The sequence below is a fragment of the Eptatretus burgeri genome, chromosome 16, assembly GCF_056783735.1.
Source record: "Eptatretus burgeri isolate ZD-2024b chromosome 16, Ebu_testis_v1, whole genome shotgun sequence".
NCBI classification, from domain to species: Eukaryota; Metazoa; Chordata; class Myxini; order Myxiniformes; family Myxinidae; genus Eptatretus; species Eptatretus burgeri.
In genome coordinates this window covers 42116608-42143033 of record NC_140976.1, presented here as the reverse complement: position 1 = coordinate 42143033, position 26426 = coordinate 42116608, and the positions used below count along the sequence as shown (strand labels likewise).

Here is a 26426-nt window from a genome sequence, read left to right as displayed (position 1 = left end):
CACCCCGATCAATCTTGTTGCATTCCTAAAAGGGCAATACATGATAGTATTTTTATTGTCCGTGACATGATCGATATTTGTATTGCTGAACATAGAAATGTTGGTCTGGTGTTTTTAGACAAAGAAAAAGCTTTCGACACAATCGATCATTCTTATCTCTTTGCTGTTTTACGGGGGTTTGGTTTAAAGGAAAATTTTACTTGCTATATCAAACTATTGTATAATAATATTTTTAGTGTGCTTAAAGTAAATAACATCTTAAGTCAGCCTTTCCCTGTTACCAGAGGTATCCGTCAAGGGTGCCCCCTGTCTGGCCTTTTATACTCCCTATCAATTGAACCTTTACTACATCGTTTATGCACGCGGCTACAAGGGTTTTATCCTCTGCCGTTAGAAAATCCCGTAAAAACCATTGCTTATGCGGATGATCTCTGTGCAATTGTGCGCTCAGATGACGATGTTCGTGCTTTGGTTGAGTCTGTCAAGGAATTTAGCCTGGCTAGCTCGACTAAAGTTAATATGGAAAAGAGCAAAGCTTTTTATTTAAGTCCACAGAATGAGACTCTCCCTCCAACCCTGCCAGGGCTGCTTGAATGGACCAATGAAGGAATACACTACCTCGGTGTCTTTCTTGGAATTCCAGTTTTTATTTCAAAAAACTGGGAATCGCTGATTACCAAAACTGAGCAGTGGTTAACAAAATGGAGGGGACTATTGAAGCAGCTTTCCTACTGGGGTCGTACTCTAGTCATTAATAATCTTGCGGCATCAATGCTATGGCATGTTTTTAAGTCACTGCAGGCCCCAGCTTTTATCCTAAGAAAACTTCAAAGTCTTTTTGTGGACTTTTTCTGGGGGGGAAAGCACTGGCTCCGGCCAGGAATACTAAGCCTACCGACAACAGAGGGTGGACAGGGGCTAATAGAGGTAACGAGCAAAGTGATGGCTTTCTGCCTCCTCTCAGCATGAAGGCTTCTATACTCCGACGTCCCATGGAAAGCCTTTGCCCATTGCTTGCTTAAGCAAGCTGGAAAACTTGGCTATGGTGATGAGCTCTTTCTTCTCAACACGAAGCACGTGGATATGACATCGGTCCTCCTTTTTTACCGAAGCATGGCAGGCGTCTTCTTTTCGCCGTGATACCAGTGCTTACTCCCTTCAGATGTTTTTAAAGGAACCAATATTTTTAAATCCTTTTTTTAATGGGGTCTATAGTAACAGATCTTTCATGCAAAAGTTTATTGATGTCAGCGTTACCAGAGTTGAACACCTCAGGAACCCCCTTGTACATAGATGGAAGCCAGCTGCTGACATTGCTGTGGCCACCAGTGTGAGGTCCATCAGAGTTATTGGCAGAATTTTCTCTGTGATCCTATGGACCTTTAAGCAAACCAGGTTAAAATGGGACCCAGACATTGAAGATGCCCTCCATCTTTCCCAATGTCCTTTTGCAAATCTGTTAATTTTATTTCAAAGTTTTATGCCCTTAAACCGGATGGAGAAATCCTCAGTGTACAATCTATGTGTTCTCACCCTTTTTCCTGACAAACCTGCAGAGCTACAAGCTCATTGGCGAGCGCTGCTTCAAGCTAACCTTTCCACTACAATAAAATGGCAGGTGATGTACAGAGAACGTAATTGTCAAGTGCTCGGGCGATCTGCAGTGGCGGCTGGCGCACAGCATTCTGCCTTGCAGCGTCCTGTCCCACCATATATGTCCTGAAAACTCGGAATGGTGCCCCTTTTGCAACAACCCGAAGACCATTTTTCACATTTTCATTGAATGTTCAAGGTTGGCCTCGCTTTTTGGAATTATGTCACGTGTGATTCGGGGGCTCGGTTTGTCTTTTACACATTGTGTTTTTATATTTGGTTTTAATGTCTTGTATCAATGTAAAAATTAATGTCTTTTAGCAAACTTTTTGTGTTCTGAAGCAAAACTTGCCATTTATTTATCGAGGAAGCGAAAATTGCAGAACACTGATGTTTTAGCTGATGACGTCTTAACTATCTTTAAAGCATTGGTTACGTTGCGTGTTCTTTTTGAGTTTGAAACTCAAGATCCTGCTTTATTTAAAAACTGGTGGTGTGTGAAACAATCCTTATGTAGCATGGTTGGTGGTACTCCAAGAATCAATTTATAAATTTAATATTACCTCTTTGTTACCCCTTCCTTTCCTAGTTATTAATTTTGAACGCTTGTACAAACATACTTCACCATGTGAAACTTGAATTTTCTCGTAACAAAGGGGAGAAGTCTCTCTTTCTCTCTCTCTCGCTCTCGCTCGGCACGCACGTGCAAACGCAAGGGGCTGTTGCTCAGTCTCTGGCGGTACGTGTGGAGCCTGTGTTGCTTTCTCCCTTCTTATCATCTTCTTCTCCTCTTTCTAATGTATTTTTTTGGGGGTGTTCCTTGTGTATAAACTGTTATCAATGCTTTATTGATAACTTGAAAATTGAATTGGTTTCTTCTCTTCTTTTTTTTCCACTCTTGTATATAATCCTTTGCTTTGTTGTATTGAATTTTTATCCTTTATTCTTTTTTAATAAAAGGACATAAAAGTCTCGATCTCTCTTCTCTCTCGATCTCTCTTCTCTCTCGATCTCGATCTCGATCTCGATCTCTCTCTCTGATCTCTCTCTCTGATCTCTCTCTCTGATCTCTCTCTCTCTCTGATCTCTCTGATCTCTCTCTCTGATCTCTCTGATCTCTCTCTCTCTCTCTGATCTCTCTGATTTCTCTCTCTGATCTCTCTGATCTCTCTCTCTCTGATCTCTCTGATCTCTCTCTCTCTGATCTCTCTGATCTCTCTCTCTCTGATCTCTCTGATCTCTCTCTCTCTGATCTCTCTGATCTCTCTCTCTCTGATCTCTCTGATCTCTCTCTCTGATCTCTCTCTCTCTCTCTCTCTCTCTCTCTCTCTCTCTCTCTCTCTCTCTCTCTCTCTCTCTCTCTCTCTCTGATCTCTCTTTCTCTCACTTGTTGCGGGTCGGCTGAGAAGACCACTGGGGGTGGGGGGGGGGGGTAGCTATCTCGGGTTCCCACTAGACTCCCCGGATTTGCAGGCCGTCGCACATGGATAATTCCGGATGCAGTGGGTTGTTAACCGACATTAAATGCCAATAACTCAACCACGTGACCAAAGGTCCTCCGTCTATGCTATGGGTTAACCGGGTTACCTTGTTACCTGGGGACACGCCCTCGGTACGCCTTATCCAAACCGGATCACTTTACCAGATCAGATGCAGCCGAGCGACACTGCCAATGACGTACCGACTACAAGGAATGGATCATTGGGAAGAAAGTCCCAGCTAGGCTGGGATACGGACCATGCTGGATCAATGAAAGAAAAGACAAAAACGAGCTGGGAACATTTCTACTAATAATATATTAACAGGCAGACGAGGAAAGATATGTGGCACAGTGAATGTAGTTTATTGTTGTGTGTAAGCAGAGATAGGAAGAAAAGTGTGGTGCAACAATAAATAATACAAGCAACTTACAAAAGCAGACACAGAGCAGAGTTATCCCGATGTAATTCTTCTACATTCTAAACTTAAACGAGGACAGGCGCCATCACACACACACACACACACACACACACACACACACACACACACACACACACACACACACACACACACACACACACACACACCCCGATGAAGAAGAGAAAAAGGAGAGGAGATGAGGCTAACGGTCTCTCAATACCTTGCGTGATTGACCGACCGTGCCACTAGTACGTTTTGGGGTGATGCTCCGCTGGGCGATACTTCCCTGACAGCTGGCGCGTCCTCTACCACTTCGTTGCACTATGTGCAGCAAAGAGTCGATCCAGAGAATGGAACGTGACCGTCAGGCCTGAAGGAAGGACTTTAGGTGGATTTAGAAGCCAGTGGGTGGAGAAAGTTGGAGGCAAAACTTGTGGGCGTAGTGGCGGACAGGATCAGGTGGGTGGAGTCGGTAGTGATTTGGTGAAGGAAGGCGGAGTCGGCAGCGATCTGGTGAAGGAAGGCGGAGTCGGCAGCGATCTGGTGAAGGAAGGCGGAGTCGGCAGCGATCTGGTGAAGGAAGGCGGAGTCGGCAGCGATCTGGTGAAGGAAGGCGGAGTCGGCAGCGATCTGGTGAAGGAAGGCGGAGTCGGCAGCGATCTGGTGAAGGAAGGCGGATTGTCGTTCCCAGGCCAGCCAGAGAGCAAGACGAGCCGACAGGAACCAGGAGCGATGAGCAGGGATGGAAAACCACCAGCAGATGGGGAGCGCTCAAACGGCCCTGCAACCCATCCTTTTATAGATCCTGTGGTGCAGGACGGGGCCGACGACCCGAAGCGGTCGTCACCCAAATCGGGCGCTCTGGTTGGGCCCCGGCCAGCACACGGCCCAGCCTTGATGGTCGGAAGCGGCTCCACTTTACATCCGGCCAGATTATTCCAAGCTGTGGAATCGTCTCGCTCTGAACACCATGACACAAATTGCCTTGCACCGAACTCCAGGCCCATACCCCAGTGACCAGCGGTCAGCGCCGGTCAATGCGATGTCTGTCCGTAAGCCATGCGGCCTGAGCCGTACAGCACGCCTCTGCCTGGCAGCATCCTTGCCGGGCGGAGAGGCGAGAAGATGTCTGCCGTCCGCGGGAGACACCTGTGGCTGCGGTCGTCAGCGAAGACCGACGGTAAGATGCAATGGTAAACCCATGCGCAGACTCAAACAAATGTGTGCCATTCGTGCCCTGCTCTGTGTGCGAAAATAAATTGCCCTGGGGCTGTGCGTGGGTCCGCCGCCATTGAGCATGCGGTCATTTATCAGAAGCGGTGGTGTGCGCGGTGCCAGCCTTGATCTGTGTCAGGAATTGAGGGAAAAGATTGGATATAATTATTAGATGAAGGTTTGGGTTGAAAAGAGTATAGATATAAGTATTTGATGGAGATTCGAATTGAAAAAGATTATAGATATAAGTATTAGATGGAGATTCGGATTGAAAAATTATATTTATATATATATATATATATATATATATATATATATATATATATATATATATATATTTATATATATATATATATATATATATATATATATATATATACATAATTATTAGATTCAGAAGTGGGTTGAAAAGGGCGCGGCCGCAGTCTCTACAGGTGGCTGTTCAAGTGTAGTGCCTACTGGCCTTCACGAGGACCCACTCTCACAGCGAAGGGCATGGACACAGTTTTTACAGGTGGCTGTCCGGGTGCAGTGCCTGCTTGAATTTATCTCAGGAATAAGAGAAAAATAATAGGAATGAAGTCAGAGATATAATCAGACCTAACTAACTATCCTAAAGTCCTTCCTCAGCCCATCTGAGCTCCTGACGACGTACAAAGCTTTTGTCTGCAGCCTGACAGAGTACTGCTCTCCCCTCTAGGGTGGTGCTCCTGCCTCACACCTTTCTCGGCTTCACGCTGTGGAAACCAAGGTATTTAGGGTGATTGGTATCTCCTGCGGTGAGGCTGAGTCTTTAGATCTCTCACCCTCTCACTGCAGGCAGGTCGGTGGTCTTTCTTTCTTCTCCCGTCTCCTCTCTGGTCTGGTCTCGCCCTCCACCCCTCCCCCCCCTACTGCTCTGTCTGCGATTATGTCCCCTCCCCCCTTCCCCCATATTTCTGTGGGGCACTCAAGGTCCACCAGAAACCCCCTTCTTGTAAAACTACCAAAATCACGAATCGCTGCTCATCTTCACTTTCATTTCTCTTTTTTTCCCGCCTTTGAAATATACTCCCACACTCTCTTCAATCCCATTCTTCCCTCCAGGTCTTCAAAACAGCTGTTCACAACCACCTCTTATCTTCCCCCATCCAAAAACCTATGATCTTTTCTACCCCCGTTAATCCACCCCAAACCCACCTCCTTCAAATTCCCTGCTTTCCTTCCTGAAAGCTCCCCGTTTTGTAAGGTCCTGAAAGTCCCTGTGGTGTCCATCTTGTTTACCCCGTATTCTCTGCCCCATCCTCTCCCTTCCACAAATCTCCTAATGTCTCTGTTCCCCACTGTTTTGTCCTTCCCTCTCCCTGCCCTTCTTGTTTATTGGCCCCCTTGTTGTGTGTTGTTTGAAAGCTCTCCTATGAGCCTCAACAATGTATACAAAAAACATAACTGGGGGTACAAATACAACTGTGTGTGTGTGTGTTTTTAACATTTGTGATTGTGGCTGCTGCCTCATGCGGGGGTGTGTTGGGGGGGGGGGAATGGGCATAACTTCTTGATGTAAATTTGTACCGTATAGCACCAGTTGGTGCCAGTGGCAGAGGGTATTACAATTTCCAATTTTTACCTGGGCAACGCTGAGGTTACAGCACTCTTCACATTGGTAAATTTGTCCTCCTCTTCTCCACCACTCCCTCCCCCCCCAAAAAAAATAAGAGGGGCCTGTTAAAACCTGTCAACGTGTGTGAGACATTTTGAGTGGGAAGGGACATCAGGACGAATGGGGGGCCAAAGGGGGGGGGGGAGCAGGACACGAGGATGGGGAGAGGGGGTAGGGGTTAAAGCAATCTATGCACGGTTAAATATGTCTTCCTTTTCCTTCTTCTCGCCCAAAATTTTTAGCAAACAGGATGACTAATTGGTCTGGCAGCGAAGCGATGGGTAGGCTCTGCAAGTAATAATAATAATACAAGTTCCCTGAGAAGGAACTTCAACACAGGATGAGGCTATAAAGCCATCATGCCCATGCAATGGTTTGCCAACCAGTGGTTGTTTGTCTCTGCTCTATCCTTTTTTAAGCAAGGAGTGTCAAGCAAGGAAGCAGCACATACCATTTTATAGTCTTTATTATGACTCTGCCAACATTCGAACCACCAACCTCTTACTCAAGAGTGGACACTCTTACCATTACACCACTGAGTCTGGTTCACAAGGTTTGTCTTGGTTGCAGCAACCTATCTTGATATGCAGTAGTTTCTCTTAGGAATGTGTTAAAGATTCAATATCGGGTCCATTAGATCACTGAGTATTGCAAACAGCATCTGGAAGTCGAGGAATGCTCACACCTTTGAATTACAATATATCCAAAGTCAATACTTGTCAAGTTCTTAGCATATATCTTTTACACTATCTTCCATGTTGTGCAATCAGTGCAAAATATTTACGACAAGAAGTAACTTGTGGGGATGACAGATTACTCGTCATTATTTTGTGCGGTTATCACGGTTTTAAAGGTCATCTATTAATCAAGGCTGTGAGTGTTAATATGCTACCGTGGGGCAATTTGTTATTGCTTCCAGGTTTTGTTTGGTGGTTTCTCACACTCATGGCATGGATGCGGTTTTGGAGAGCTATGAGGTGCTTATTTGGGGCCAGTCAACCCCATTGTGACGAAACTGAGCCGGAACAGTACCGCATGGTCTACCCTCGTAATGGTCTCTTCATCAAGGAGAATGCCCGACATTCTCAGCACCACAAGGACAACGTTGTAAAAACGACCAAGTATTCCCTGCTCACATTCTTGCCCAAAAACCTCTATGAACAGTTTCACAGGTAGGACTGTCAATGCACTTTGTTTTGAAATATTTTCTATGTAGCATGTGGCTCTGTCGGCTGCAGGTAACATAATTTGGTGAGACAAGGCTGTACTGCTGATGCAGTGCCCCCTGTAAGTTCAAGCAGGAATTTGTAATTTTTTTTCAGTATGCTGGCGATTCGCTTACTCTTCATGAAATACACTGTGGATATTTAACGTCCACCAATTTTTGCTGACAGGTGGGATGCCCAGTTTAACGTCCATCCCAGGGATGGCACACATTGATGAATTACCCTGGGTTTTGAAGTTTAATGATAACGAAGGTATGTGAGAATTTATTATCAGTAGTTAGCCTGGTTAAATCAAAGGTAATCCACAGAAAAGGTGCTTGATAGGCAACCACCTTCCAAAATGTAATGCCCTTTGGAAATTGCCCCCTTATTAGTTTCAAATGTGTTTTCATATTTGTTTGACTTGTTTTAATTCTACTTATTTATTTACTTGTTTATTTATTTATTTTTGACTCCTGATGCAACTTTGATAATCTCCCCATCAACCTCCAATGGAACCACCTTCCAGAGGCTGGTCTGTATCACTCTTTCCCCTTCCACCAACTCCCTCCCTCCACCCTTGTGTCATCCACCATCCTGACTGATGATCTTTATCACCCCCATTAACCATTTTCAACCCTCCTTTTCTCCCTTTACTCCCTCCTATTCGTTATTCTCTTGCGAGCAGTGCCCAATTGTTTACCTGCCACACCACTATAAATTTTTACCTTTCTCTTCCATGAGCCTCCCTGTGAGAAAAAATACTAATAAACTAGAACGGAACTCCATAGAGCGCATATCTCTGCCACGCTGAACAGTTTACGTTTCGGATCTGCATCCAGACTTTAACCAAAATCGAATTGGCTTGTTTTTGTCACCTAACCAACTCGCACATCTAGTTTTGTCATAAATCGTCCACAACTTTTTGAAATATCATGCTATATATGTAGTTTTTGTCTCCATCTCTCAATGGTAAAGAATCACTTTTTAACATTCAAAAATCCTTGTAACTGGATTTGGATCTTCACCACAATCTAACTAATTCATCCTTGTCACACACCCAACTTGTCCACCAAGTTTTGTCCAAATGCAAAAATAACTTTTTGAGATATCCTGCTCACAAATAGACGTGAAAACCGAACCTCTGTCCACCTTTGATGGTGGAGGTAAAAACCCATTGTTGCAACAAGAGCTTCTCCACGTTCTTCCTGGACATTTTTCGTTTTAAAAAGATTTATTGACTTACTTTCAAGCATAAGGGTTAGGTGGGTAACAGGCATACCTCTGAGCCATGTGATTGTGATTGCTATCCCTGGTAAAACTGGATCTGACTAATGGGGTCACTTTATTGTATAACATACTTTCTTTCATATGATGTTAAGCCAGTTGTCTTGTTTGATTCTATAATATCCTCCACACACCATCCCCTTGCATACAATGGTTTGAGAATTGGGTCATTGTACTGGCCAAAATATAAGAGTAATCAATTAAGGCAGTACCGTAACCCAATTCTTAAACCATTGTTTGCACAGAGATGGCTTCCTTGCCTAAAATATTATTTCTTGGTGTTTAACCACATCGGAGACTCAGTGACATATTCCTCTTTTTTTCCAAGACATAGAATCTAATCAGATACAATGGCCAGGGTTTTGAGCAACTGTTGAAACACTTTTGGACCCTGTGTATTTACAGTTTACAAAATGCAACCTGTTTCAACATTCGCAGTTTTTCGCAGACGAAAAAAATTCCATGAGCTGCGCACATAAAACAGTTCTAAAACATATCTTCCACGATCCGTGCTATTGTTGTGGTGCCGGGTTCGGTGGTGAGGACGACCGCTGGATGGAGCAGTTGGGCCGTCTCCCACCGAACACCGGAATTGAAGGTCGTCACTCCGGATAACTCCGAAGTTGACAGGTCGCTTAATGGACCGTGGACGCCAATATTTCGACCGTGCGGTTAGGGTCTTTTTGTCTGATTCCAATTTACCTAAGTAGTCACGCAGTCGAGCTACCGGGGAAACCACACCCTTGGCTGGCTTTGTCCGAACAGAGTCGCTGTTACCGACTCGGATCCGGCGTAACCGAGCGGGAATTGCCAAAGCCGTGCCGGCCCAAATGACAATTTACGGCACAATCGGCCTCCCTAATTCTCAAGCCCGAACCATACTGGGTCAATGAAAGAAAGCACAGACAACGAACTGGAACATTTAACAGTTATTTATTTACAATGTAAGAAGGAGGGAAACACAGAGCAGACTTAACCACAAATAATAATGCAGGCAAATGTACAATGGAATCACTTAAACAATTTCTACTTATCAGACTGGCCACAGACAGACACACACACCCAAAAAGAAATGGACTTCGTGGGTCTTTATTTTGGCCCTTCAGCTCAAGATGGAAGGCGAGCTGAGGGTCAGAGTCTGGCCGGGTTCCTGGCCGCCTCGTGCGGTTTTACCGACTCGAACCCACGACCCAGAATCCAAGGAGCCCACGATCCTGGCTGCCACAAATGACGATCGACGACATGAGCACCACGAAACACCTCCGCCATGACCACCACCACCACCACCACGAGCACCAACACGACCACCAACCACCAAGGAACCCTGTAAAAGAAGACCCCGAAAAAGACCGCAGATGAAGCTGAGACACCATGCTACCTTTCTTATCCCTCCCCCCAGGCGGGTGGAGGGATCCGCTTTTAGGTAACTCGCCTCCGGATTGGTCGGGCGATCGGTGTCCTCCCCTCATTGGACGAGTTGAACATTCCATCTGGCTGGACGGGGTTGGCTCTGAGGTGATCTCACGCCCGATTGGACGAGGGGAACATTCCATCTTGCTGGTGCGGAGTTGGCCCTGAGGTGATCTCGCTCCCGATTGGACGAGGGGGACATTCCATCTGGCTGGGGCGGAGTTGGCCCTGAGGTGATCTCACCCCTGATTGGACGAGGGGAACATTCTATCTTGCTTGGGCGGAGTTGGCCCTGAGGTGATCTCACCCCCGATTGGACGAGGGGAACATTCCATCTGGCTGGGGCGGAGTTGGCCCTGAGGTGATCTCACCCCTGATTGGATGAGGGGAACATTCTATCTGTCTGGGGCGGAGTTGGCTCTGAGATGATTTCACCCTCGCCTATGTCCGTGGTCGCGAACATGTGCGTCATGGTGCTGAAGGAGCAGGGGGGATTAATGTAGAAAACTAACTAGAAAGAAACTCGCAGCACACACGTGAAATTCCCATTAGACATAGGGGAGAGATTCGAACTACCCACATATATTTAACGAAATAACTAAAGTTTGGGTCAACTGTATGTGTGAATGCGAATGGTTTCCAGATTCGTAACACTATAAGGGAGCTGTATATACAGTACAGTATGTAAAAATGTACCTTCCAGGAGTCGTGCACATTACAGTGCAAAAACATATCTTCCAGAAGCTACGTTGTAACCAAGCTGCGTGGTTTGTTCCATCATTCATGCTGTAATGACGCTTCACCACATTTACAGTGGAGTACAGTACCAGCATACGTGCTGACAAAGATGTTTCCATTCTCCCCCACCTTCACCCCCCCCCCGCCCCCTTTTTCCTCCCACGAGTTGCACAATTAAAACGTTTCACCACATCTACTCCCAGCTGAAAAACGTTAGCATTTGCCAACATCCCCCACAAACAATGGGCAGACTACTCACCCCTCCTGCAGATACCCACAATTCCCACATGACTACTTGTGTGCAGTGTGTCCTGGGCTCAATTATTCTTCTCGTCCCACTGCCTTGATAGGTGTTTTGCCTCTCCTTCCACTCCTTTGCTCATTGATCAAACATGTCTCCCAAGTGCAAAACCAGTGCCGGAGATGCGTCGACTGCCAAGAGGCAGAAGAAAGTGATGAGCTTGAGTCACAAAGTGGATCTGCTTTACCAGCTGTTGAGAGGATAGAGTGTGGCTTCTGTGGGCAGACACTATGGAGTAAACGAATCCACCGTTCGCTACATACGGAATAACGAAAAGGTAATCCGAGAAAGTGTTGCGGCGAGCACTGTACCGAAAACACCAAAGTGGTCACCCAAGTCTGAGATGTCCACGTGGAATGGATGGAGAAGGCACTCAGTGTATGTGTTGAGATCAACGTGCAGAAAACCATACCTTTTAAGTGGACCGACTTCTCATTTGTGCAAAGGCGATGCTTATGTACGCGCATCTGGCTGGCACAAGTGACGCAAATACAAGCGATGGGGGTTTGAGCGGCCCCAGTCAATTCCAAGCGAGCAGGGAATGGTTTGACTGCTTCAAGAAGTGCTATGGTCTCCACAACGTAAAATTGACAGACGAGGCGGCCAAAATGTTCCCTGCTCAATTCACGCAGCTCATTGAGGAGAAGGGGTACCTGCCAGAGCAGGTGTTCTACGAGGATGAGACCGACCTGTTTTTGGAAAAAAGATGCCAACGCAAACTTTTATCTCAAACTACGAGGGGATAGCATTGGCAATAAAGGCCGTGAAGGACCGGTTATTTATTCTGCGCAAATGCAAAAGGGGACTGTATGACGAAGCCCATGATGTTGTACCATTCCCTGAACCCGCATGCTCTCAAGGGCAAGAACAAGCACACATTCCCTGTGTTTTGGAGCGCCAACAGGAAGGCATGGGTGATGGCAGCAATTTTCATGGACTGGTTCCAAAACTGTTTTGTCCCTCAGGTGGAGAGGTCCCTGACAACAAAACCTTGTGCTCAAGGTTCTCCTGCTGATTGATAATGCTCCTGGCCACCCCAGGGACCTGAAGGTGGCTCACCCAAACGTCGAGGTGATCTTCCTGCCACCCAACACCACCTCCCTGATCCAGCCGCTCAACCAAGAGGTAATTTCGACTTTCAAGACATATTATACCCGTCGCACCTTTGCGCTGCATTTTGGATGTGAAAGACGCTGACTCAGAGCTCACCGTCATGCAGTGTTTGAAGGAGTTCAACATAGCCCACTGCATTGGCGCAATCAGTCGCTGCACAAGGTGAAAACCTCCAACATTAATGCCTGCTGGCACAACCTGTGGTCACAAGCAGTGAAGAATTTCAGAGGCTTTCCCGCCAACATGGAGGTCATGTCAGGTATGGGAGCATGTGCCAGAGCAGCATGTCGCTGCGTCCACTTTCTGCCAGTACTCCAGGGGCCTACGTCTGGCCTCCCCCAGGCATATTCTTGGTCCATCCCCATCTCCTTGGTCCATCCCCATCTCCTTGAGATACTGATCAACCTGCTGTAACCACGAGGCACGTGGTTGGCCCATTGAACTCCTCTACTCACGAGGTTCCCTCGCTGAGAGAATCTGGTGAGCAGCATCAGCGTCAGGAAAACAAGCCACATGTCCATACAGCCGCAGCTGCCACTTACGGACTATGTAGGTAACAAATCTCATTTGAGTCTCTCAGCAACTGCTCGTTGGACACAAAATCCGACCAGTGATAGCCAAGGATTCTCCAAAGAGACCTGGTACCAAAAGAATTAAGTCTCTGTCTCAGATCCTTGGTCAGAGTGTCCTCGTTTCACATCCATAGAGCAAGACTGAAAGCACCAAGGACCTGATGACTCGGACTTTCGTCCTGCACAGGTACCGACAACGCCACACCCCATGAGCCAGTGAATCCATGACGCCCCAGGCCCGATCCAGATGTCTATTGACCTCTGGCTCATATTTTCAGGTCTAACACGGAGGAGAGGTATAAAATTGTCAGGTTGGCACGGCAGGTGGGAGGAGAAGCCTTTGAGGACATGGAGCCTGAGGAGTTGGATACTCTTATCACCTCGCATGCCAAGGAGCTCATTGAGGAAGAGTTGGTAGCCATTACCAATGTTTCTGAGGAGGAGGAGGAGGAGGAAATTGAGGAGGTGGGCAGTGATGAGGAAGAGGTGTCGAGGTCCAAATTCACAGTCAAGTTCCTGGGTGAGATACTCCAGGGCATTTGGTAATTTACCGAGAAGCTGTTGGACCGGGAGCTTGCATCTCCCTTTTCCCATTGAAACAATTTGTGGTGTCAACTTTTGCGGGTCACTAACCGTCGGGAACCTATCCCCCTTTTTCCATTGAAACAATGCCCCACTATTTGCGGAATTTTCCAGGAACACATCCCCTGCGAATAGCGGCGTCCAACAGTACTCATCTGAGTTATGTAACTTTTTGGTAGATGTCGGTAGTGGACAAAAATGCTGTCAAACCTCAACTCGATTTTGCAACCGGTCCAGACGGCACCAGCCCACGTGTCCTAAAAACCTGCTCTGCTGCTCTTGCTCACCCTCTCTCTGTTCTTTTCACCCTCTCATTTGCTCAAGGTCATCTGCCATCTGCTTAGAAATCAGCAAACATTACCGCCCTGCATAAGGGGGCAAAACCAGATCCCTGCAACTACAGACCAATCAGCCTTCTCCCCATCATCAGCAAGGTTATGGAATCCATCATTGCTTCAGACATTAAATCCTTCCCTTTCTCCAATGACCTGATATCAGACCATCAATTTGGATTCAGACGAGGTCATTCCACCCTGGATATGCTACTTTTGCTCTCCAACAATGGATGGAGATCCTCATTGCCAGACATGAAAACAGAGCCATCACCCTAGATATATCGTGTGCTTTTGATACGGTCTTGCACCCTGCCCTGCTCACCAAACTTTCTTCCTATGGTATTCAAGGCCATCTCCACTTATGACTCGCATACTTCCTCTCCTGTCGCAGCCAACATGTGGCCCTTAATGGAGTTCTTTCATCCCCTCTTCCTGGCCAGGCTGAAGTTCCTGAAGGCAGTGTTCTGGGCTCTGTTATTTTTCTGGTTTTCATCAATGATCTCTCTGACTCTCTGGAAAATCCTCTTTATCTCTTTACTGATGACTCCACCCTCTGCTATCCCTCACATCAGCAAGCAGCAGCCTCTTCACTCTCTGCAGATCTGGATAAAATCACAAGCTGGTCCAACACTTGGAATATTGTCTTTCAATCCTGACAAATCTCACTCTCATTATGTCTCTCCGAAAGGACCGCCTGGAACCCCACCCCGGCCCCTCCTCCCCCCCCCCATCTACTTTCTCAACAATGCTCTGGAAGAAGTCCTTTCTTTCAATCTTCTGGGTCTCACTATTTGCCTTGATCTTTCCTGGGAAAGCCACATTTCCAACCTGTCCTTCAAAGCCAGTCACTGACTGGGCAACTTCCATTGTGCAAAGTCCTTCCTCGGCTCACCTGAGCTCACCACAAAGGGTGTCGGCAAGAAAAACCGGCAAAAGATCTCCTATCCCTGTATTCCCTCAGCAATTCGACCTACTCTGCACTCTGAGGAACTCCCCGTTCCAGTTTTTAATGGTTTTGTCTTCTCTGAAGATGAAGGCAGTGAACATGATCAGCAAGAGCACGAGGGTCGTGATGACGGGCTTCAAGAAATGGTTTCAGAATCCGAAGCCTCCTCATCTGATACCAAACAGTCATCAGCCTCACAGCAGTTTAGCCAACCGGAATTGAATGACTTGGTGCGTGATTTGGGGCTCTCCAAGAAAGCAGTTGAGGTATTAGCCTCCAGGCTGCAAGAAAAAAATCTTCTTGACCACTCTGCAAATGTTTCATATTTCCGAAAGCGGGACCAGATCTTTGTCGCCTTTTTCTCAAAAGACAAGCAGTTTGTTTACTGCCACGATATCCCAGGTCTTCTCAGGCAATTAGGTGTTACTTCGTATAACCCAACAGAATGGCGATTATTTCTGGATACCTCTAAATGCAGCCTCAAGTGTATTCTCTTGCACAATGGCAATGTTTATGGAGCGGTTCCAGTTGGTCACTCAGTGCATTTGCGAGAAGAACATAATGACATAAAAATGGTCATTGACTTACTCAAATATCACGAGCACAACTGGATCATTTGTGTGGACCTGAAAATGGTCAACGTTCTCTTTGGTCAACAGAAAAGATTCACAAAGTTTCCATGCCATCTCTGCATGTGGGACAGCCGAGCTCGAGAGAAACACTGGATCCAGAAGGAGTGGCCCATCCGTGAAACTCTGGAAGCAGGCATGCCAAACATTGTGAATGATCCAATCGTCAGCCGAGAGAAGATCATTTTTCCCCCACTCCATATCAAGATAAGCTTGATGAAACAGCTCGTGAAGGCATTGAGTACTGATGGTGAATGTTTTCAACATATAGTTTCTGCTTTTCCTGCTTTGTCTTTCGAGAAGATCAAAGCAGGTGTGTTCGATGGACCTCAAATTTGTGCCCTTGTACGTGATGAGGAATTTGTAAGGAAGATGAATGACAAGGAGAAGACAGCGTGGCTGTCTTTCGGCGCAGTTATACAAAACTTTCTTGGTAACAAAAAGGCAGATAACTATGAGTTTCTGGTTACTAGAATGCTGTTGGCTTTTCGCGATCTTGGGTGCAACATGAGTGTCAAGCTCCATTTCCTGAATAGTCACGTTTATCAATTCCCTGAGAACCTTGGGGATGTAAGTGAGGAACAGGGAGAGCGCTTCCATCAGGACCTCATGACGATGGAAGAGCGCTACCAAGGGCGATGGGACAAAAATATGATGGCAGACTACTGCTGGAGTATCAAACGAGATTGCCCTGTGGAAGTCCACAAACGCAAGAGCTACAAGCACAAATTCTTGCCTGAATAGGACCTATTTGAACTTTGCATTCCATCCTTATCAATAATTCTGAATCACCTATCGTCTTTATGTCGAAATATATGTTAATTTAAATTTGCTTTTAATTCAAATTGTAACTTACCAAATAAATGTTTAAAATGTTAAATTGCAAAATATATGTTTAATATAAATTTGCTTTGAATACAAATTGTAACTTACCAAATAAATGTTGATAATGGTGGATTGCAAAAAATCTAGAGCTTACAGAGAGAAACTAACTTCAGATTTGAATTCAGCACACTCAAATTAGGTAAGATCAAGTGCTGGTATCAATGCAACAAAAACTTTGTTCCCCAGTGTTATATGTGCTAATGCCCGGCTTGATTCCCGCAAACAAAATTCAAACAGCTTGCCTAGTTTCGGAGATAATGGTATAGGCGATTTCCATTAGCGGTGATATTATGACGTCAACTTTTTTTCTAGGAAGAATTTCCAAAATCGGAGATGGTTACTGCCTGCTCGTGGGCCTTCTGCATATACATAGCAAGTTTCACGAAGATCCGATGAAAACTCTGGGTTGTGAAACAAAAAGTCAAAAAATAGGAATGACATCATAAAAATTGATATAACGTCATAGTGATATATCATATGTGCGGTAATTCATCTCTGCTAATGCCCTGTTCGATTCTCGCAAACAGAATTCGAAAAGCTTGCCTAGTTTCGGAGATAATTTTTAGGCGATTTCCATTAGCGGAGATGTTTTGACGTCATAACATTTTTTTCTTGGAGGAATTTTCAAAATCGGAGATGGTTACTGTCTGCGCAGGGTATTTTTACATCTATAAGCCAAGTTTCAGGAAGTTTCAATGAAAACTGTAGGCTGTGAAACAAAAAAAGTCCACAAGAAGAAGATGAAGAACAATAACATGAGTAAGACTTAGAGATCCTCCATGAGGATCTAAAAAAAATGGAAAGAAATGTGAAAGAACCCGGATAGATGGAACCAATTTAGTGACAATATGCGAATTCTGTTGAAATTTCAAGTTCATTGGATGAAAATTGACTTTTGTGTGGATCGTAAGAATGATGGCCTTTGAACTTTTGACGAGCATTGCCAGTTGGTTACATTTTGTGAAGATCGTTGTAGAATTGTGACCTGTAGGTGATTGACATACCATACAGACACAGATTGACTGAATAACAGAGCAGACCAGCTATTATACTTGCAAATCCTAGATTTCACAAGCAATGAGGAAAGATTTATATTTTTTGGCAGATGTTATTCAAGCCTGAAAGTTGCTCTATCCCCTCCAGTTGGGTCAACAACTTGTATAGTCTTGTGGCTGCATTAGTAATTGCCAGAGGCTGTAAAGCGGTCTCTTTATGAACATAAACCTTATCTTGCTCATGCAAGCATGGTTTTTCACAATCTGTGTTCAAAGTACTGTTCAGTACTGTGTGTGAGATTATATATATATATATATATATATATATATATATATATATATATATATATATATATATATATATATATATATATATATATATATATATATATATATCACACAGTATACTGACCGAATCCAAGGGTTTTCTTACTGGTACCTGACTGAAAGCTGGTTGTTTATTCACTCACAAGAATGACAGAAACTCGTTTTTTTTTTAAAGGTGTTTAATATATGACATAAGGTTGCAATTGTGATGCAGCTACAAAATGCAGCCTTTTCAGCCGACACCTTTTATTCTATGTTTTGTCTTGACGATGCAGTCATGCTTGAAACGTCAGCTGTACCTCTCTTCCCATAGCAGTGAATGTACTCTTCTTAGCTTTCAGTTGACAAAATCCATTGTTTGATATCCACAACCAGTCAAAAGTTTGAGAACACCCCCATTTTTCCAGTTTTAACTGAAATTTAAGCAGTTTAATGTTTCAATGCACTCTGAAATTAAAGCATAGAACAAATAAACAACTGCAGATAAAAAAGAAATCATGGAATCGTTTTGTTGAACAAAATTTAATCTAAATATTTGCTCATCAAAGTCGCCACCTTTTGCAGATATAACAGTCGAACATACTCGTGGCATTCTTTCTACAATGGAAATCAAATATTGTTTGGAAAGTTCTTCCCAACACTGTTGCAGAAGTTCTCACAAATGTGTTGCACTTGTAGGTTGCTTTGCTTTCACCCTTCTGTCCAGTTCATCCAAAACCAGCTCGATGGGGTTTAAGTCTGGAGACTGTGCTGGCCATTCCATGATTTGAAGCTGACTGCCTTGTTCTTTTCTTTAAGGTAGTTCTGACATAGCCTGGGGGTATGTTTTGGGTCGTTATCTTGCTGAAGGATGAACCCCTGACCAACTAGGCGTAGACCAGAGGGTATTGCATAATGCTGCAAAAAGCTGTGGTAGCCCTTTTGGTTCAGGCTGCCAGTCACTCTGTGCAAGTCGCCGACTCTGGATCCAGCAAAAGAGCCCCAGATCATCACGCTTCCTCCTCAATGTTTGACAGTTGGTGTCACACACTGAGGAACCATCCTTTCGCCTACTCGACGGCGTACAAAAACCCTGTGTGATGAACGGAAGATTTCAAATTTTGATTCATCGGTCCATGAGACCTTCTTCCAGTTTTCAGTAGTCCACTGGCGGTGCTTCATGGCCCACGCAAGCCTTTTTTTCTTATTTTCCATCTTAGCAATGGCTTTCTTACTGCCACTCGACCTGTCAAACCTGCAGCTCGAAGTCTCCTCTTCACAGTTAAAACTGAGACTTCCTCACTTCGACCAGTGTTAAGCTGTGCTTGAAGCTGCTGTCCTGTGAGCTGCCTATCACGCAAGCTGTTGACTCTCAGAAACTTGTCCTCTGATTGTGTTGTGGCTTTGGGTCTGCCAGACCTCTTTCCATCAGAGTTTCCTCCAGTTTTCAAGTGCCTTTTGATGGTGTAGGAAACTGTATTCACTGTCACCTTGGCTTCTTTGCAATTTCTCCAAAGGAAAGACCTACACTTTTAACGGTTATAATGGTCTGTCTGTCTTCCTTTGTTAATTGTCTTTTTTTCGCAATCATGATAGCAATATACTACTTCCTGCAGTGCAATATTGTCCAAATAATGCTTCAGAGGGTGGAGCAACACAGTCTATTTCAACACTGCTTTTATACAGACAGAGGGTTTGTAACTAATCAATAAAAGTTGGGACACTTGTAGGAATTGTTTGCATCAACTTTCAAGGCTTAATTTACTTCCATTGCTGCAGAACAGCTGCAGTTGCTAACCCATTACTTGCTCCCTGAAAAGGGCCTTTTTAACAACTCTGAAATTTACATTATTCAGTTTTTGGTAACCTAAAAATTTTTTAAACCTCTGTCAGTTTACCACTTAGTTTTGTACCATTTCAGGTTATTCACTGGATTGAACTGCTTAAATTTCAGTAAAAACGAAAAAATGGGGGTGTTCTTAAACTTGTGACCAGCAGTGTATCCCGATCCCTTAAACCAAAACAAAACATAATTCTTATCCCATAACCCTGATTATTTAATCATGTAACCCCTCCCCTCCACTACGGCTCCCCGATTTCCATCTGCTAATTCACTTGACCCTCGTCGAGCTGCTGCTGCCTTGCTCGGTGGCACAATGCTTGCCAATGTTTTATATTTATATACATATATATATATATATATATATATATATATATATATATATATATATATATATATATATATTGTTGTGGTTACCAAATTCGCAAACCACCATTCAGGTCCCTTAGGTGAGGTATCTCGGTAAGTGCATGTGTAGTTAGGCCCAAACCCGTTGCCTAGTGGGAATACATGTCATTTATACGTGCTGCGACTCTTCAGGATAGCCGTTTTTCTTTTACTATCTTTATTTTGGACCAACCGCCATGATCACAACCACAACAACAACCACCAACCACAACGCCGCTTCACCACAACCGCCACGACCTTTACCGTCACAACTCGCCACCATCGCATCACCGTCATCTCGCGCCACTCATGGGCACCGATGCTGGACTCGTGTAGGGCGCACGTTGAACAGCGTGTACAAAATCACGGATTTTGTGCTTCAAAAACGGATCAAAAACGACACACGCCCACTTTTTGCCGTCCAATCGGTGAGCGAGGGGCGATTTGGCCCCGCCTCCAGAATGATCGATATATGCAAATTTGTGGATCAAAAAGCCTTCACGCCCACTTTTTCTCGGGCCAATGGGGAGCGAGGTGAAAGGTCAAAGGGAGGGGGTCAAAGGCGAAGTTACGGGGAGGATAAAAGGACGGTGTTCGTCAGTCAGAAGAGAGTCGCAAACGAGAAACGAGAGGGAGTCGAGACGAGAAGGAGTCGGAACGGAGGGGACGAGTGTGGAAGACTGGAGCCCGAAGCCTGCAGTGGCTGGAGAAGCTGAAGAGAGTCGGACGAGGGGGTGCTCGCGTCGGTGCCAGGAGCTGCACGCCCGAGGGAGGCCGGCAGCGCGACCTGGCCGAGGTGGAGACGCACACCAGGGATAATAAAGATCCTCTATACCCCGAGCATCAGCAACCCCCTCCTGTTTCCCCCCGCGCTGAGATAGTGCGACCAAGGGGGCCCCGTTCCCTCCCCCCTGCCAGGCACTGTCCCAGAGGCCCGCGGAGAGAGGGGCCGTCGCCGCTCCGCGTCTCATCACCAGACGGGTAGGCCCGTCCCGGTCTCGGCCTCAGGCCTGCCTCATTCTTGAGGGTATTTCTTTTCCTTGGTTTTGGGTGGCGTGTTGTCGGCGCCGTCTGTGAAGTAGAATTGTATAAGTGTTGCCGTGTGCTCGGTAGTCGGTATTAGCTCTGCACTGTGTTTTCACTTTTATGTTTGCTTTTTGTGTAAATGGAATTGTGTTTTCTTTTTGTGTGCATTTGGTGGAATTGTATTTGTGTGCTTCCGTGTGCCGCGAATAAATGTGCTTTATTGTTGAACTGTTTCCGCTTCGCCGTCTTTTTCCTCCATTGAATCCCCATCTTGCTTCACGTAAAGGGTTGGTAGTGGGCTGAATACGCCCGATAATTAATCGAACCGTCGAGGTCGACGATAACACCGCTCGGTTATTCTGATAGTACGGAACGGGTCGCTTAAGTGGCCCGTGTCCGAAGTCGACCTGCGGCGAGGTGCGATCGCCCGGTCTACCCTCCGCGTGGGTACTTAGGTAGTTCGAATTTGGCGAGCAACCCTATCCCACGCGGGGGCTGATTGGCTCGATCGCGGTGGGACCGAAAGGTCCACCCGTGACTGGTTCCCGGCGTTAGTCCGAGAGGGTCACGACTGGATTGTCCGTCCGGTGGGCGACGTGCCGCGATTCGAGTTACGTGGCCGTCCGCACGCCGGCGGGCGCGAAGACCGCAACACTGGTGTCAGGAGTGGGATACAAATCCATCGCCCTCCTCGCGGCACTGTATCGGAGAACAGGAAAACGGGCTCTCCTGTCTCCGGCTAAATTCACGGGAATCGGTCCAGGGGTGAGAGAAGCGACCCCCGATTCCCTCCAAATTACGAGCGATTCAAATTAACCCTTCACGAGAAGCAAGATGGCGTCTCAAGGCGAGCGGGAGCCGGGGGTATTAGAAATGGATGTAGAATGTGTAGGATCCATGGTCCAGGATGGAATCCCCGAGCAGGAAATGTTGATTGTGCAGGAACACGGACTCGCCCAACTGAACCCAGGGCCCGAGGTGGGTGCGGCAGCGGCCGCGGTGTATGACACCTCCCCCCCCCCCTCTCCACCAAGACCCTTCCCCAACCCTTGCCGAAACGGCTCAGCTGAGTGCATCCAACATGGCCCAGCTATGCGCCATGCTGGCGGCAATGAACAAACAAATGAATGAAGTGAAAACGACGATGGATACAAATACAAATGAAATGAAAAACGAAATGAAAGGCATGAACAAACAAATGAACGAAAAGATGGATACAAATACAAATGAAGTGAAAACGACGATGGATGCGAATACACAGCAAATGAGGGAAGAAATGAAAGAGCTGCGGGGTGAGACGCAGAACATGGGAATGAGCCTAAAAGGAAGCTTGGAAGAACTAAAAAACGAAATGAAAAAGGAAGTCGACACGATACGAGCGGAGGTGACCGGGTTAAAAGAGAAAGTAAAAGGAGTGAGAGTCGCAATGGAAGAAAGTAAACAAGAGAGGGTAAACGAAATAAAGACGGTGGTTGGAAAAATAGACAAAGTAGGAAAAGGATTGGGAGAAGTAAAACAGGGACAAGACCAAATAAAGGAGGAAATAGGGAGGAACACGACGGCGATAGAGGAATTAAAAAGAGAACAAGGGAAAATAAAGGAGGGATTGGGAGCCGTGAAGGAGGACTGTGAGAAAAGACATCGGGAAATGACAGACAAAGTTGAAAACCTGCGAAAGGAGGTAAAAGCGGAGACACAGAAAGGATTAAAAAAGGCCGTGACAAAGGAAATAATAGTTGAGACAAGGGAGGTAAAGGGTGAAGAGTTGGCAGAGACACGGGAGATAGAAAAAATAGAGGAAAGACTACACGAGGAAGACGGGGTAAGTGACGCATACACACACACAGAGGTAGTGGAGGACAATGGGGGTGAGCTGGCGGACTGGGTAGAGACCCAGTGCGAGCACCTGGATGGCCTCCTCCAGGAACGAGGGGAGGGAGTATGCCCCCTTGAGGCGAGTCACGACCAGGTGAGTTCGGTCGTGCTTGCGAGGTTGAGGAGGAGTGCTGTGGACGGGTGCACGGCGAGCTTGGGGGTATAGAGGCCCCGGAGACCCTTGTGGGGACTCGAATCCCCAGTGTGGTTGTCCCTGTGTGTGTGGTGCAAGGCGTGAGTGCGTCCCCGTGTGTGGTAGAGACCCCGTGTGTGAGTGGTGTGGTGGCGATGGTGCCGGAGTACGTGCTTCCCAGCACGCCGTGTGTGGATGAGGCATCGTGTGTGGAAGAGGCCGTGGGTGTGAGTGAAACGGCCAGTGTGGATGAGGCACCGCGGGTGAGTGCCCCCGCGTGTGTGAGTGAGGCCGTGTTTGTGAGTGAGGCACCGCGGGTGTGTGCCCCCGTGTGTGTGAGTGAGGCACGGTGTGTGGATGAGGGACCGCGGTTGAGTGCCCCCGCGTGTATGAGTGAGGCACGGAGTGCGAGTGAGGCACCGCGGGTGAGTGCCCCCGCACGCGTGAGTGAACGGCCGTGTGCAAGGTCGCTGTGTGCAAGGGAGACCGTGTGTGTGAGAGAGCGGTATGAGAGGGAGATGTCGGTTGGCATGCGGGAGCACGCAGCCGCGTCTCCCCGTGTGAATGTGATGGAGTGGACTGTGTGCGTCGTAACACGCAGGTGTGCGTGGGTTGAATGGCGACGACGAAGGCGACATGAGAAGAAAGAAAGCCGAGTAGCGGCTGTAGCTATTTCGGGGACCGTGCCGGGTTCACCCAGCAGGGAGCACGCGGTTCGTGCTGTGCAACGCACGAGACCACCACGTGCTCGCTTGCGAGAGTGAAGTCCCGGTCCGGAAACGCACGCGGTGGATTTGCCGATCCCGCGGACGGACAAAGTTTAGGCAGGTAAATGGATTTGGACCGGACGGGTTCTCCACGCGATCGTGTGTGTTAAGCTCCAACGGGCAAAGCACATGTGTTCGCGTGGGGAACCCCTCGAGACGTGGGGCTTGTTTTTTATGCGCACGGTGACGTCATGGCTGCACGTGGGGTTGGAATCCGGCAGGAGGGGTATCTCTGCCGGATGGTCCCGTCCAAGGAGGGACGAGGAACACGTGCAGCTGCATGACGTCACGGGCAGGTGTAAAGTGCGCGAGCTCTGAGTTGCCGCGCAGGTGCTGCGCATGTAAAGAGAAAAAAAAAAGGGAAAACAGCAAGCCTCACTTTCGGGTGTACAGGGTACCCCGGGCACCAGGCCTGGGCACAGGATGAAAACTAGTTAGGGGGAAGGGTTAGCTTAGTTAGACCGACTTCATGGGGCAGGGGTAAGTCCTCATGGAGTCCGTGGAATGGATTAGTTAGAGGGATTGTAGCCAGATTTAGGTTGGGAAATAAAATGATTTATTTGGAGACATGGACAGACTTATGAATGTGTAGAGGGGACGTAGCTTAGCTACGTAGTTAAAAGGAACGTGCTGTAGTTTAAGGGACGACGTGGGAGCACGAGTTAGTTAGGGGATGTAGTTAGGAGGATGGCAGAGTTCAGTGGTGTGTGTGTTGAAGTGTTGAAGAGTTGAGAGGTGAGTACATGATGAGTGAGTGAGGCCAGCGGGTCTGTGTGTGTGGAGTGAATGGGGAATGCATGGTGCGATGAGTGATTGGGGGGAGGAGTGACTCCCGCCCAAGGGACCCCGGGGTCAGTGTAGAGTGAGTTAGCTGGGTTAGTCAAATTGAAAAATGGAGGTCGTTTTGTTGTTGGTGGGAAAGTAGGCTCGAGACCCATTTGGAGGGGTGCAGGAGCCCTGTTGACGGGCTTGGGAGCGTGGCTGCGAAAGGTGAGTATTGCTGAGTGGGTACCCTGGGCACCAGGCTAGTCGGCCGCGGTAGGCCAAGGGCCCATGGGGGGGGGATAGAGTAGTGGGCACGGGTGCGCCTGCTTGGTGCGGGGGCCCGGGCGCCATTAAGCCGCGTGGGCAGTGTTGTGGGCACGGGTGACCCTCGGAAAGGGGTCTTCGGGAGGCCGGCCTGCCACGTGTGCGTTTGTGGGGAGGTGCCATGGGGGCACTCCCGGTGTTAGGGAGCTGGTAGGCTCGGAGGCAGTGTAGTGCCCGGGGGTGCCATAGCGGGAGATTCGGCAGAGGGTCGTGCCTGCCAAAGGGAGCCACGTGTCCTAGCCAGGAGACCGTGTGAGGGCACGGAGAGAAAATTGGGGGGCGAGGCCCGAAATTGTAAGGACACCAACACAGGCGACGGGAATCTGGGTTTATAGAACCAATAGTTTAAGCTAGAGGCGCTTGTTGAAAGCCCCGGGGTAGTGTAACAGTTGAATGGTTAGGGTAGATTAGGAGATGTACCCCTCCGCACCATCCATCCCCTCGCTGTCGTTGTGGGCCGCTGGACCCACTTGGTGTTAAGATCGCCGAACTCTGGGGAGGCCATTCTGAGGCTTGAGTTGGGCCTCAGCACAGGACGTTAGCTCTCCCTTGTTCCCCTCCGGGAAGGGAACGTAGGGGTTGGGAGTAGGCTAGGTGACAGGATAGGTTAGCCGAACAAAGACGATAAAGGGGGTTAGGGGACGATTTATAGTGGGGAAGTAAAAATAAAAACAACAAAAAAATAAGTTGGGGCTAAATTGGGGTTTGACAAATTAAGGGAGTGGGTATGTACAGTGACAGGCAAAGGCGATAGGTTGGGAGGGAGACAGGTAGGTAGGTCCGAGCCCGCCTTCCGAGTGGCCAGCACCACCGCACTCCCTCCACCAACCTCCACTGAACGGCAAAGGCTGGCCAACTTCATCGGCTGGCCGTGTTTTGCTTCAAGGCGGAGGCCGGCCAAGTTCATCGGCAGCTGTGTGCTGCAAGGCCTGTGCCGGCCAGTTCATCTGCTGGCTGTTTTTCTTCGAGGCCTGTGCCGGCCAGTTCATCTGCTGGCTGTTTTTCTTCGAGGCCTGTGCCAGCCAGTTCATCTGCCGGCTGTGTTTGCCTGCTCACCTTTGCCATGCCATGCCCACTGCCCAGGTTCACCAGCCCCGTTCAATTTTGCTTTGCCCCCCCTGTTCATTTCCATGTGCGCCAGGATCCACAAGGCAACAGTTTGCAAGCTGCGAGAACTGCCCTGTTGGCAGCTACAACACGGGCCTGCAGTGGCGGCCCGTGCACCGTGTTTGTGTTCATGCATCCATTCGTTGTGCTCATTGCGTGTGCCACTTGAGCTGGCACGGAGACTGCGTTTGTGCAGCCCAAGCACCGTTGTGGTTCACTGAGTTCAGTTCAAAAGGGAAGGCCTTGGACTGCGTGTGAGCAAGCCAGCCCGTTCCCTGTCACCTGCATTGTTTGAGCCAGAGACTGCATGTGGGCAGCCTGGCTCCCTGCTAACTGCTTTCTTTTGCAGAGTCAATGATCCTGGGCCATGGTTTAGTGTAAAATTTGTAAGTTAAGGTTAAGATGTACTGTACATATGAGTGCGCCCCCGGCATGTATGTCTTAGCGCCGGCAATTTTATTTAAGTCGTCCGTATGAGTGAGTTTGTTTAGATAGTTAGGCAGCCCTCAGGTTATTTATTTTGGGGACACGAATACCATGAATGTCGCACTC

At 47.4% G+C, this 26426-nt stretch overlaps 1 protein-coding gene across 9 annotated transcripts in view; it reads left to right on the top strand.

Annotated features, from left to right (window-relative positions):
* The window catches only part of LOC147010952 (phospholipid-transporting ATPase VD-like), a 180233-nt gene that overhangs the window by 34002 nt on the left and 119805 nt on the right, over positions 1-26426 (top strand). For 7 of the 9 annotated variants that reach the window (XM_085860336.1, XM_085860337.1, XM_085860334.1 and 4 more), the window contains one exon: positions 7266-7518. The exons of 1 other annotated variant lie outside the window; for it this stretch is intronic. In XM_085860336.1, the coding sequence (XP_085716462.1) occupies positions 7292-7518 (227 nt within the window). In that variant the 5' untranslated portion in view covers positions 7266-7291. Of the gene's footprint in view, positions 1-7265; positions 7519-7740; positions 7825-26426 lie in introns of all 9 variants that reach the window. One more of the 9 variants, XM_085860338.1, reaches the window with a different exon arrangement.